Source organism: Sceloporus occidentalis, unplaced genomic scaffold, assembly GCF_023333645.1.
Source record: "Sceloporus occidentalis isolate IW3139 unplaced genomic scaffold, rSceOcc1.0.p SCAF_4, whole genome shotgun sequence".
NCBI lineage: Eukaryota > Metazoa > Chordata > Lepidosauria > Squamata > Phrynosomatidae > Sceloporus > Sceloporus occidentalis.
Window position 1 is genome coordinate 194,163,053 of NW_028316984.1, and position 13,528 is coordinate 194,176,580.

Here is a 13,528-nt window from a genome sequence, read left to right on the forward strand (position 1 = left end):
AGGGTTCTTTTCCCAGCTCAGCCATGAAACTCACTGGGTGATCCTGGGCAAGTCACACTCTCTCAGCTTCAGGGGATGGCAATGGCAAACCTCCTCTGAACAAGTCTTGCCAAGAAAACCCCATGATAGGTTTATGGCCTTAGGGTCACCAAATGTCAAAAATGAATTGAAGGTACACAACACACACACTTCTAAAAGTCAGTTGTATGGAAAGCAATGAAATCACATAGCTGCTGTATGCACATATTTGTGATAAAAGTTAACCTCATGGCTGCAATGAGAATACATCCTCTTGGCAATTCAAAACGTCTGGGATTTATTTTTAGGCTTCTGGGCCAGAAGGCAAAACATCACATTTGAAGCCAGCAGAGAATATTACTCCCAGCTCCCAGTTTTTGAGAGGGATTGTAGATTAACTAAGCCACATGCTCATCATATGCTATCAGACCTCCCTCTTCATATATTTAGGCACTGGCCAAGAGATAACAAATTATTTCCTAGCTGTCTTTGTATCTCTTTCTGCGAAGAGTCTAGCAAGATAAGACTGGGATTTTTAAAACCTGTGCTACATCTGAGAACGAAACAATCCGAAATGGAGGAACAATTGTGTAGGTAGGCATTCATCGCCACCATGACATAGCGGCATGTTCAAGGTGAATCCAAACATGTGAGCATCTGGACAATCTGTTATAAACAAACCAGTTCAGTACTGTCCATCATTTCACAGATGGAAATGAGAACATATGGTCAAGATGGTAAAAAGTTATTAATGAAGAAGAAAACACAAGCCAAGAGATGTTACAGCAGTTTGCTTTTGCTTGAGCCTACTGGGAAGGGTAAGATCCCACCTCCTCCTGTTTTTTCCTCCCTGCTGAGTGAACTGAGTATGAACAACTTTTGCACTTTGAATTCAGTTTGCAGTAATTGAAGTGAGCTGAAAACAAAGGGAAAAAATGAAAGGAGAAGATAAAAACTAGGACATTTTAAAAGCAACTGAGAAGGTGGGAAGACAGGTCCTCCTATGAGGCTGAGAGAGTGTGACTTGTCCAAGGTCACAAAGTGGGGTTCCATAGACAAGCCAGCATGGTATAGTATTTGAACATTGGACTATGACTCTGGAGACCAGGTTTATTTATTTATTTATTTATTTCGATTTGCCGCTCAGCCATGATACCCACTGGGTGACCTTGGGGAATTCACATGCCCTCAACCTCAGAAGAACGCAATGGCAAACCTCCTTGAAAACAAATCTTGCCAAGAAAACCACAGGGTCTCCATAAGTTGGAAACAACTTGAAGGCACACAACACAAATGTATAGCTCTCATGGTTGCATTTCCTGAATAGATACTGGCCACCCAAAATCCAAACCTGTTATATCCCCTGAGCTCTGCTACAGCCACTGTTCAATTTGCTTATTATTTTAAAGTATATTTTAAATTGTGTACTGTTTAGTTGTATTTTATGGGGACGGGAGTGTACTGTTTTAATATGTAAGCCGCCCTGGTTGTGTTGCACAGAGAGGTGGGATATAAATAAATTTTATTATTATTGTTATTAGTGGGCCTGAGGATGACTTCTGCCATTGCTCCATCCTACAGAATTCTGGGATTTGTAGTTTTGTGCCAGTACTCTTTGGCAGAGGCAGCTTTAGACTTTGTAAAACTTCAAATTCCATAATTCCATAGGATGGAGCTTCAGCACTTAAAGTGGTATCAAACTGCATTATTCCTACAGTGTAGATTTACCCTTACATTGCCACTTTTATTGCCCTGAATAGTTCTTTATTCCAGAATGGTGTAGCAGTTAGAGTTCTGGACTAAAACTGGGGAGTTCAAGGTTCAAATCCCTAGTCACCAGCTGTATTAGGTGGCCTCAGTCCAACTGTCCTTCTTCCACTTATCTTATTTGTAGAGCTATTCCAAAATAATAAAAGGGTGGTAGAATAAATCCAGTCATAACCTCCTCACCAAATATGTGCACTCTTGTTCTGCACTGTGGTTGGATATGTGAGATTCATACCAGAAACAGTTTATCTTTCCTAGGTTGTTCCTTGCATGGTATTTTGAATGTTTTACTACAGGGAATATATTGTGAGTTTCAGAGGCTGGCAGTTCTAAGTGGTAAAGAAAAATGGGCCAAGAGGAAGCCATGATGTCAAAAGATCATGCAGGCATGGGGGACGGAACAAGAAAAAAATTGCACAACATTCTGGATTAAAAGCAAGACAAACTAAATCCTGAGTACAAAAACATTACTGTAAATGAAGAAGGAAACGGGCCAGACAAGAACAACGTATGTGGCTCATAGGAGGTTGATAGATGTCAAGATCTGTATGTCCTCTTTGATGGCATGTTGCCACAGCTTTCTTTCTCTTCCCCTTTTTCTCCTTTTGCCAAACAGAAGACAAAGTGAAGGTAGCCTTTTAACAAGAGAATGAAACAGTATAACAAACCAAGCCTATCCAAGCTGTTCCTGCACCACCTCTGAGTATTCCTTGCCTAAGAAAACCCTATGAAATTCATGGAGTCACCGTAAGTCACAGGTGACTTGATGGCACAGATATACATACATAAGAATTTTTTAATGGTGTGTGTGTGTTGTGTGACTTCAAGTTGCTTCCGACTTATGGCAACACTAAGGCAAACCTATCATGGGGTTTTCTTGGCAAGATCTGTTCAGAGGAGGGTTTTCCATTGCCTTCTTATGCTGAGAGAGTGTGACTTCCCCAAGGCCACCCAGTGGTTTCATGGCTAAGTCTGGAATCAAACTCTGGTTTCCAGAATCGTAGTCAAACCACTACGCCACACTGGATCTCTCTTAATGGTATTGAAATCTGAATATAGCTCAAGACTTCCAAATTATTTCAGTTAATCTAGGCTGCAAAAACATATTTTATTGTAATATTGCACTTCTTGGTAAGGTCTGAGATGATGAAAGAAAACAATGACAATGCTTATAATTGTGTGGCAGTTAGGGTCACTGGAACCATGTATAGAGTTCTAGTCACTACACCTAAAAATGATATTGCACAGCTGGAAAGCACAGAGAAAAGGAGGAACAAAATCAAGACACTGAAGTAACTGTGTCAAAAGAAAAGGTTGTGTTAGGTGGGACTGTTTGGCTTATTTAAAAAGGAAAGGTATAGTGGCTTGAGCATTTAGATGGCTCAGCCATCTAAACCCACTGGATGACCTTGGAGAAGACACACTCTCTCAGCCTCATAGGATGGCAATGGCAAACCCGCTCTGAAGAAACTTGTTAAGAAAATTGCATGATAGGGTTGTCATAAATCAGAAATGACTTGAAGGCACACAGCAACATAAAATGATGCATGGTGCAGAGAAAGTAGATAGAAAAGTTTCTCCTTCTCTCATAACCTGGGATCATACACTGAAACAGAAAGGTGGGAAATTCAGGACAGATAAAAGGAAGCACTTCTTTACACAACTCGTAGTGGAACTCACAGCTACAAGATGCATTGGTAGCTGCCAGCTTTGGCCAATTAGGGGTTTACTAATCAGGATAGCTATTTCCTACTCTCAGTATCACAGGCATTGTGTCTCTGTAGTATCAATTGCCAGGGAAGGTGCAACTGCATTTATGTCTGGCTGCTGAGAGTCCTGCAGGCAACCGATTAACCTCTGGATGAAAAAATGTTGGACCAGGTAGGCCTTCAGCAACAGCAATAGCATTTTGCATTTCTATACTACTTCATAGTGAACTAACACAATGTGTTAGCCAATTGCCCCCAGCAAGCTGACCTATGGAAAGGATTACATATACTGTATATGTATTATCCTACTTGTGAGTATGTATTTTCCCTGGATAATGATTAACCTTCCATTTTGAAGCCAAGCCCTCCCTCCTGTCCATCTGCCTTGGTCCAGGCCTCGGAGGTTGAGAGGAACTGCTGGACCTCTTACCCTTTCCCGTCACCACTCCCTTCTCCTTCTGTGTCATGTCTTTTTAGATTGTAAGCCTGAGGGCAGGGAACCGTCTAACTAAAAAGATTGCATGTACAGCGCTGTGTAAATTTACAGCGCTTCATAAATAAAGGTTAATAATAATAATAATAATAATAATAATAATAATAATAAGGTTGAGCCCTGTGGGATCAAACACACAATGTTATGGTTGCAATACCAGCATTTAACCACTGCGCCACTAGGGCTCCCTGGTGACCTAAAACAGCCTGACCTAAAACAGCTTTTCTCATGCTCTTAAGAGTTACCAGGATGACAGTCAGGAGTATATACACTTGACTCAGAGTTGTGGTCACTACTAGAAATCAACCTTGAATGTTAATAGGATTACATTTTGATTATGATAACCCGGTGGTTGCAAGGGACTACCAATGGGCCCTTCTCATCATAGTCAAGATTTCAACCTGTTAGCATTCTGATAGTTGAATCCTGCATGTCTGTGCTCAACCCCTATTGAAACCTGCCAACCACCTTCTGCCCTGGACCTCCCTTCTTTTTTCTTCACTGTCATTGCACAGGTCTTCCTTTTGTTCTGTAATGTGGATGATTTCATAACTGAACACTGCAACAAGATTCCGGTTTCTGCTGTTTACCAAGTAATATGTCATGAATGTATAATTATGTAATAACATGGATGTATATGATGGGGAGTGTTTGATTTTTATTAAACTAATGAAGAGAAGAGGCAGGTAAATGACCAAAATCCACAAAGTTTAATCCCCTACTGCTTTGATTACATGTTTCTGCATTTTCAGAGGCTAAAAGATTGCTTCTTTTTTGTAGCCACATTATATAATCACTTTGCTGATAGCATCCACCTCCCCTCACAGCTAATGGTAGAAATGGGCCCCTAAACTAATTCTATCCAGACTATCCCTGACTGGTAATTCAATACCCCTGGGCTGGGGTACATCTCCCCAGGGTGAAGCAATGAAAAATAGACTCCAAGGGTTATAAAGTACAGAAGTAAACAAAGAAAATCAACCTGTGCAAGCATAACAATCTGTCTGCCCTCCCCCTGTCTATCCCCATAGCTGTAAGAAGTGTACAATCTGTACAAAATGTGTTTTAATATAATGTAATGCCCACTTTTGTATGATTTTGTATGATTTTAAGGAGCCCTGGTGGTGCAGTGGTTAAGTGCCTGTACTGCAGCCACAAGGTTGTGAGTTCGATTCTAGGGGCTCCAAGATCCACTCAGCCTTGCATCCCTCTAGGGCAGTGGTTCCCAACCTTTCTAATGCCGCGACCCTTTAATACAGTTCCTCCTGTTGTGGTGACCCCCACCATAAAATTATTTTCGTTCCTACTTCATAACTTTAATTTTGCTACTGTTATGAATCGTATTTTCATTGAACATAAGTAAAGCATAGTGATTATTCACAAAAAAAGCCTCAGAGGATGGCAAAGGCAAAGCTCCTCTGAAGAAACCTGTCCTGAAAGCCCCAGGATAGGTATGCCTTGAGCCTTGGGCATGAAGCCACACTCTCTCAGCCTCAGAGGATGGCAATGGCCAGCCCCCTCTGAAGAAACCTGTCTGGAAAGCCCCAGGATAGGTATGCCTTGAGCCTTTGCCAAGGAGCCACACTCTCTCAGCCTCAGAGGATGGCAATGGCCAGCCCTCTCTGAAGAAACCTGTCCAGAAAGCCCCAGGATAGGTATGCCTTGACTAGCCTTGGACAAGGAGCCACACTCTCTCAGAGGATGGCAATGGCCAGCCCCCTCTGAAGATACCTGTCCAGAAAGCCCCAGGATAGGTATGCCTTGAGCCTTGGGCATGAAGTCACACTCTCTCAGCCTCAGAGGATGGCAATGGCCAGCCTCCTCTGAAGAAACCTGTCCAGAAAGCCCCAGGATAGGTATGCCTTGAGCCTTGGGCATGAAGCCCCATCATAGAAGGGCAGAGGGGTAGTGGTTCAAAGTGAAACTGAAACTCTTTGGCTGTGTTGTCTCTCTTCCTTTTTGCAGAGCTCTAAGTTCCTGAGAGAGGCAGGAAAGGGGACTCTGTGGGCAGATGCTAAGCAACTGAGGAGGGGCCTGAAGGTGGCTGCTGCTCTAATGGGCCTAGCTTGGGAGCCCTTTGTTTGGGAAGTGGTGCTCTGAGGGGGGTCCCTGGCGACCCCTGGGAAATTGTAATTCAACCCCCAAAGGGGTCCTGACCCCCAGGTTGGGAACCACTGCTCTAGGGCTAATAAAATGAGTACCCAGCTTGTTGAGGGCTATTAGTTCACACATTGTAAACCGCTTAGGAAGTGCTTAGTTCACTGATAAGTGGCATATAAATGTACTAGCTACTGCTATTTAATAGTATTGGTGGTTTTCTTAAAATTTGTAAGCCACTTTATATCCTACAATGTCACTAATACAAATTGTCTTGTTCATACTACTGGAGAGCTCTTGGTGTTGGTCCATAGTTACTTAGCGATTAGGTTAAGATATCTTTACTAGGCAATGAGGATTGCAGAACCCATCTGCCTAGTGTCAGGGGCCCAACTCACAACAGTATTTAATGGGGAGGATGGGAAAGGCACAAGGGTGCAAGTACAGACATGTAAATTTAGAGGAGAAATGATCCAATAATAATATTATAATTAAACAGAGAACAACAATAGAAGCCAATGTCCCTGGTTTTTCTGGCTTCCGGCTTGGAGGCAAGAACAACAGTCAGAGCTCATAATTCCACAGCTAGTTATGTGAAGCAGAAAATGATCTGTATGATATTTAAAAAGAAAAAACATAACCTCACACTTTTGAAAGCAAGGTTAAAAGAAATCGTGTCATAAGGAACCATCATTGCAGTTTCCTCTTTCTGGCTGGCTGGCTGGCTGCACAGAATGCAAAACATAATTAAATAATAATAATCAGGGACACTGTGGAGCTAAGGATGGTCAGAAAGGAGGGGAATCCAGGATGACGGGATCTTTTTGGCCTCTCTTGTTTTGCGGACACAAATATTGAATAGTGTCCCTGAGAAACTGGTAAGCAATCCATGCCTTACTGAAGCATCTGAGAAATAATATAAAGCAAGCAAGCTAGGAGGCTCAGTCTCCTGTCTGTTGGCAGGAACTCTGATGGTAACAAAGTCCAATGAGGCAGCAGCTGCTGAGTTTCCTCAGTTAACCTTTCCCAGGATGAAGAAAGGGCCACGTGACATTGGCATTTAGTTTCCCACTTGCAACGCCTGCCACCCTGTGGTCATCCTCTTTAAAACCAGAAAAACACAGCCATGCTGTTGTCACATGAATGGATGCCAGTTAAAAACCAGATACAGTTGGCCCTCCACAGCTGCAGCTTTGACTTTTTTGCAGTTTTGATTAATATCTTCTCTCTGTGAATCTCTAGATCCTCCAGTACAACTCTGCCAGAAGTTGGCCACAGAGTTGTGCTAGAGAACCTAGAAGATCCTAGAGAAAACACTTCTCTAGGCATTTGTAGGTCCTCCAAGATAATTCTATGATCAACTTCTTGCAGATGCTGACCACCGAGCTGCACTGGAGGACCGGCAGATTCCTAAAAGGGTGTTTTCTCAGGTAAAAAGAACAGTATTTTTTTTATTTGCAGTTTTCCACAATGGAAGTCCTTCAAACCTAACCCCAGTAAACCCTGGGGTTAGCCGTGAGACCACTGTATTGATTAACTCCACCCTTTTGTGGGGCATAAAGCACATGTTCTGTTTGTCTGGTTGCTGCCTCTTTGTGTTCTTGGTTCTACCATGTTCTATCAAAACTTTATTAGTAATTTTTATTGTCTGATTTTATGTGGTATCTGAAACCATCAATTTTCTTCTCTAGTATGATTTTTAATGTCGTTCCCTGAACTAGACGCCATAGAGCTTTGGAAGGTAGTGTAATGCATTTTGCACCCTTTGCGTAGCCTAGTAAAGGCATTTTAGCCTAGCAGCCTAGTAAACAAACAGAATATGGAGAAACAGAATAGTTCCCAATTGGAAAAGGGCTCAAGTAAGTCTGCATCTGTTCAACCTGTATGCTGAAAATATTATATGAAGAGCAGACTTGGACACAGGATGAGGAGGAAAGAGTATTAATAATCTAAGATATTCAGATGATACCATACTCCTAGAAGAAAACACCACAGACCTGGAACAGCTATTAAAGAAGATCAAGGAAGAAAGTGCAAACGCTGGCTTACGGCTGAACATAAAGAACAGAAAAATAATGACCATGGAGGAGCTACACAAATTCAGCCTAGACAATAAGGATATCAAAATAGTAAAAGAGTTCCTGTGCCTTGGATCAAATATCGATCAGATTGGGGACTGCAGTCAAGAAATCAGAAGAAGACTAGGAATGCTTTATAACCATGGACAACTCCACATACATTTCTTATATAAGTACTTAAGAATACCTATGCTGAATCAGATCAAGAGCTTATCGACTCCAACACTCTGTTTTCACACTGGCCAACTGAGAGGCCCATAGGCCAAACTTGAGTAAAAGAACAGCCTCCCTCCTATTCCCATGCTATTGATACTGAGTGGTATCCCACCTCTAATACTGGAAATAATATACTCCATGAATGTATGCAATCCCCCTTTAAAGTCATCTAAGCTAGAAATCGTTTTACTTCCTGTGGTAGAGAGCTCTCTAATTTTACCTATACATTATGTGAAGGATGTTCATTGTTTTTTACACTAACCACAGCTTGGAAAAGCTACTTGTTGCGGGCTATAGTTTTCAGAATCTCTCAGCTAGCATGTCTGCACGTCAGTACTGGGGGAAAGGAAGGTTTCAAATGTCATTTTAGTGTTAAATTGTGCTAGGTTATTTCGTTTAGGTTGGCATTTTAAGACTGGGAACAGATAGATGGCTGGGAATAGATCAGTAGAGTAAACTTTTCCTTTTAGTAACTTGCTTGTACTGTGCTATTGTCATCTCTATTATGATTTGTCACACATGTGTGGTTTCATTTGTTTGGTTGTGTTTCACTAATCTCAGAGATCCATTGTCCGCTTTCTGCAAGTAGGGGACATGTACCTCCGCCCCAGAGATTCATTATCCAGACCTGTGGTTTGGAAGTGTTGGCCCTGGACTATACTGAGTAGGATCCATTTTCAGAGGCTTGATTGTATCACTTGTGGCAAGGAGTTGCTAGAATCCATCAGTGAAAGTCCTGCAATACTTTCCTTTGCTGTAGATTATCTGCTGCACTTATTTACCATCAAGAAAACTTATCTTATAGCAGTGAGATATGTCAGTTTTCAGTACCAAATGAAATCTTAAAACATATAATTGCAGCCAGTTTCAGCTCTGAACAGACAGAAAGAGGAAAAAGTTGGAAAGGAAAGGAAAAAATACTCAAGTAGTCCCTGAATTAACAGCCAACTTTTAAGTCTAGATTTTTATTTTTATTTTTTGCACTGAACAGGAAGCAGGACTATATGGCCTATACAGGCCCTAGGCATCTAGGAGTCTGTTCTTCTAGAAGAGATGAAAATCAATGTATTATGCCATATAGAGTAAAACTCTGCCTCATTCCAGGAATTATTCTGACATTTTGACTACATGGAATATTTAATTCCAGGAACCAATGAGTAATTGTTATGTCTTTCCTATCAACTTGGCAACTAGAACACCAGTAATGTTCTGGAAGACTTACTTGGAGCTTTGAAATAATGTGATGAAAATTAATTTGTTACCCCAGATTCAATGTCAATTTCAACAATTTCAACGCCAACAACATTATTTTTGCATGATTCATGTTTCTTGTGACTTGGTCATTTGGCCATTTCTGGTATTTCAGAAGGATTGTCTACAAATTAATGATTTGGCTAATAGTCTACTGTTAGTGAACTACAATGAGCCCTTAGTATCTGCTGGGGTTGGATCCAGGACCCCCCACGGGTACCAAAATCCATAGATGCGCTAGTCCATTTAAATATAATGGCATAGTAAAATGGTGTCCCTTCTATAAAAGGGCAAAATCAAAGTTTGCCTATATTTTTAAAGTATTTTCAAGCCATGGATGCTTGAATCCATGGATAAAAAAATAGTTGATAAGAAAGGCTGGCTGTAATTGTCTCTGAGGATTTATCATCAGTGTATTGATCTCATAACACCTTTGAGAAAGAAATTGTGTGAAAGAAATTGTAACACAAGCTTTTGTAAACTTGGTCTACTTCCTTCATGCATATATGCATGAAATTCTCAGTACGCAAACTCTCAGTATACAAAGGGATCTGGTAGCACCTTTGAGACTAACTGTGTGAAAGAGGTTGTAGCATAAGCTTTTCTATACTTGGTCTACTTCCTCAGACGCATGAAGGAAGTAGATCAAGGTCCAAAACACACTGCAGAAATAATCCAGTTGCTAGGGAATTCTGAGTACTGTAGTTTTGTGAGACATTTAGCCTTCTCTATCAGAGAGCTCTGGTGCCACAATAAACTTCAATTCCCAGGATTCCCTAGCACTGAGCAAGGGCAGTTAAACCGGTGGCAAACTGGATTATTTTTGCAGTGTGTTTTGGACCCAAGTCTACAAAAGCTTGTGTTACAACTTCTTTCGCACAATTAGTCTCAAAGGTGCTACCAGATCGCTTTGCATACTGATGTTCCAGACTAACAAGGTTACATCTCTGAATTCTATTTCCAAACTCTCAGTTTTCTATATACTTGTTTTAGAAGAAAGGGAAAAACAAGTATCTTTATTATTTTTGGAAGGGTAGTGCTGAAGGGTCAGTGTGGTGTTGTAGTTTGAGTCTTGGACTGCATTTCTGGAGATCAAGGTTCGATTCCCAGCTCGGCCATGAACCCACTGGGTGACTTTGGGCAAGTCACATGCTCTCAGCCTCAGTGGAAGGCAACGGCAAACCTCCTCTGAACAACTCTTGCCAAGAAAACCCCATGATAGGGTCGCCTTAGGGTTGCCATAAGTCAGAAACAACTTGAAGGCACACAACAACAACAAAGTGTTGATGCTTCAATGTTTACAATACTTACAGGTGTCTGGAAGCAGCAGAAAAGCTGGGTGAGAAATGGATGGTTCCTTGCCAAGGTCAGGATCCGCTTCTCAGTCTGAGTGCATTCTACATCATCATCTTGCAGAATCACATCTTTCTTCAGCACTTTGATGGCATAGAGATATCCCGTCTCTTTCGTTTTAGCCAACATTACCTAAACAAGTCAAGAAGCAAGACTTTTTAGTGTGTGATTTTTTTTAAATGGTGACACAGGGGAGGGTGGAGTGGTAACATTTATGAAATGATTCACAGGGTGAAAGAAAGCAGTAGAATAAAAATGGAAAGAATATTCACTGTTACTCATTTTCTGAATGAAAAAATGGGATTCATGACACAGGGAACCTAGGCAGCAAGATGAACACAATGGCAAGAATCATGTTCAGTTTTCAGCCAATACTCACAGATCCCAAAGCATTTCAGGACATTATGGTATGCAGAAATACATGTAGGGTTCTGTGCAAAACCCATGTTTTTTCATGCCAAAAAATGTTCCCAGATATTCACTTTTTTGTCTGTGCAAGATTTCTAGATTTTGCTGATTTGTGCAAAAACATTATGTTTGTACAAAAACCAATGTTTCCAGATTACTAAAAAAAATTTTGTGTGAAAGATTGCTGGGTTTTGCCGGGGGGGGGGGGGGGCATTTTTCATGCAAGATTGTTGGGTATCTGGAAACAGCATGTTTTGCATGAAAAGATATTTTTCAAAAAGCCCCATGTGTATTTCTGCACATAATAACTTTCCAAAACACTTTGAAATGTGTAAATGTCAGGTTAGAACTGTGTAGAAATTTTCATGTTCTCTCACAGCAAGGAAAAGGATGGAAATTATTCATCCTCACATGTGATGGCAAAATAACAGGAAATTTACATTCCTAGGACAGAAACACCTTTTCTTGCCCTGCCTCAAACAGACTGAGAAAATTAGAGTCAGTGTTTTTGCAGACCTTTGCTTTTGTGTTAATAAGCATAGCCTTTTGCATGAAGCCTATACTTATTAACTCAAAAGCAAAAGTGTCCAAAAACACTGGTTTGGATGGCTCTGATATCATCTACTGGCCAGAGGAAACCTTGAAGGGAAAGCAAACAATTTTATGTTGTTGTTGTTGTTAAGTTTATTTCTATTCCACCTTTTCTTCCAGGACTGGGATTTAGTGCAGCTTACACATTTAAAAAAGAGAGAGTTAAAAACATACAAAATGTCAACATCAAAACCATACTGAAAACATATCCCCTAAATATTTTGGAAGTTACTCATTGTAATTTAAAACAATACAATCCTTACAGCCATTTGTTAAATGCCTGTCTGAATCACACCTGCTACCAGAAGGGGCAGTTGAGGGGGCATTCTAGCCTCCATAGGGAAGGAATCACAAAGCCCAGGGCAGCCACTGAGAAGGCCCTTTCTTGTGCTTCCCCTAACCATACCTGTGCCAGTGGTGAGACTGAGAGGAGGCTTCTCTTGCAGATTTCAGAGCCAGGCAGGCTCACATCAGGAGATATGATCTATCAGATAGCCTGGACCTAAGCTGTATAGGGCTTTATAGATCCTAACATTGTGGTACAAAGTGCTGGTTATTACCTTTAAAGCCTTACATGGTTTGGGTCCAGGTTATCTACAGGATCGCCACTTCCCATATAATCCTCCCCATATACTCAGGTCCACTGGAGGACATTTACTCTAGTCAGCCAGGCAACTGTCAGAAGACTTTTTCTTCAGCCAGCCCTAGACCATGGAATGACCTGCTTGGAAGAGATTTGACAGTTGAATACGCTGTCCAAGTTTAAAACAGCACTGTAGGCCAGTCTCTTCTGGCAGGCTTATCCAGATGATTTTTAAATTGTGAATTTAGATCTTGAATTTTAAATGTGGACTATTTTAAAATGTGTGTCTTATTTGTCCTTTTAAACTTTTGCATGTTTGAATTAATGTGTTTTAACTGATGTTGTTCGTTGTTGATTTGTTGTTGTTCTCTGCCTCAATTGATGAGGAGAGCTGGGTAGGAAATCATCATCGTCATAATCGTCATCATCATTTGAACTGTGCCTGGAAAAAGACTGGCAGCCTGTGGAGCAGGGGAGTTATATATTCCCACATTAAGACAAGAGGTGCATCTACACAGTAGAAATAATGCAGTTTGGCAGCACTTTAAATGCTGTAGCTCCATCATGTGGAATTGTAGAATTTGTAGTTTTGCAAAGTCTTTAGCCTTCTCTAGCAAAGAGTGTTGGTGCCTCACAAAACTACAGATCCCAAGATTCTGTAGGGGAGAGGCACTGCAGTGAAAGTAGTGTCAAACTGCATTATTTCTACAGTGCAGAAGCACCTAAGATCTTAGAATGTTCTGACATAATAGATGTTCTATAAAATCTTCATTCTCTTTCAAACACTATTACACGATATCAAAGTCCTGATGATTAGAAAGGTCTGGAGATGTTCGCTTTAACTAACACTACATGGGAGCATGCAAGTATTAAAGGAAATACTAAAGCAAGCATTAAAATAATTTTACATATTATGGTCTTTATATGTGTGCATTCAAGTGCTGTCCTTTGTATTTTTATATTG

General features: G+C 40.9%; 1 protein-coding gene across 1 annotated transcript in view; it reads right to left on the reverse strand.

Annotated features, from left to right (window-relative positions):
- Positions 1–13,528, reverse strand: part of PRKCH (protein kinase C eta) — a 141,853-nt gene that overhangs the window by 54,630 nt on the left and 73,695 nt on the right. Inside the window, exon 9 of the mRNA XM_089522759.1 lies at positions 10,941–11,114. Coding sequence (XP_089378885.1) covers positions 10,941–11,114 — 174 coding nt within the window. The remainder of the gene's footprint in view (positions 1–10,940; positions 11,115–13,528) is intronic.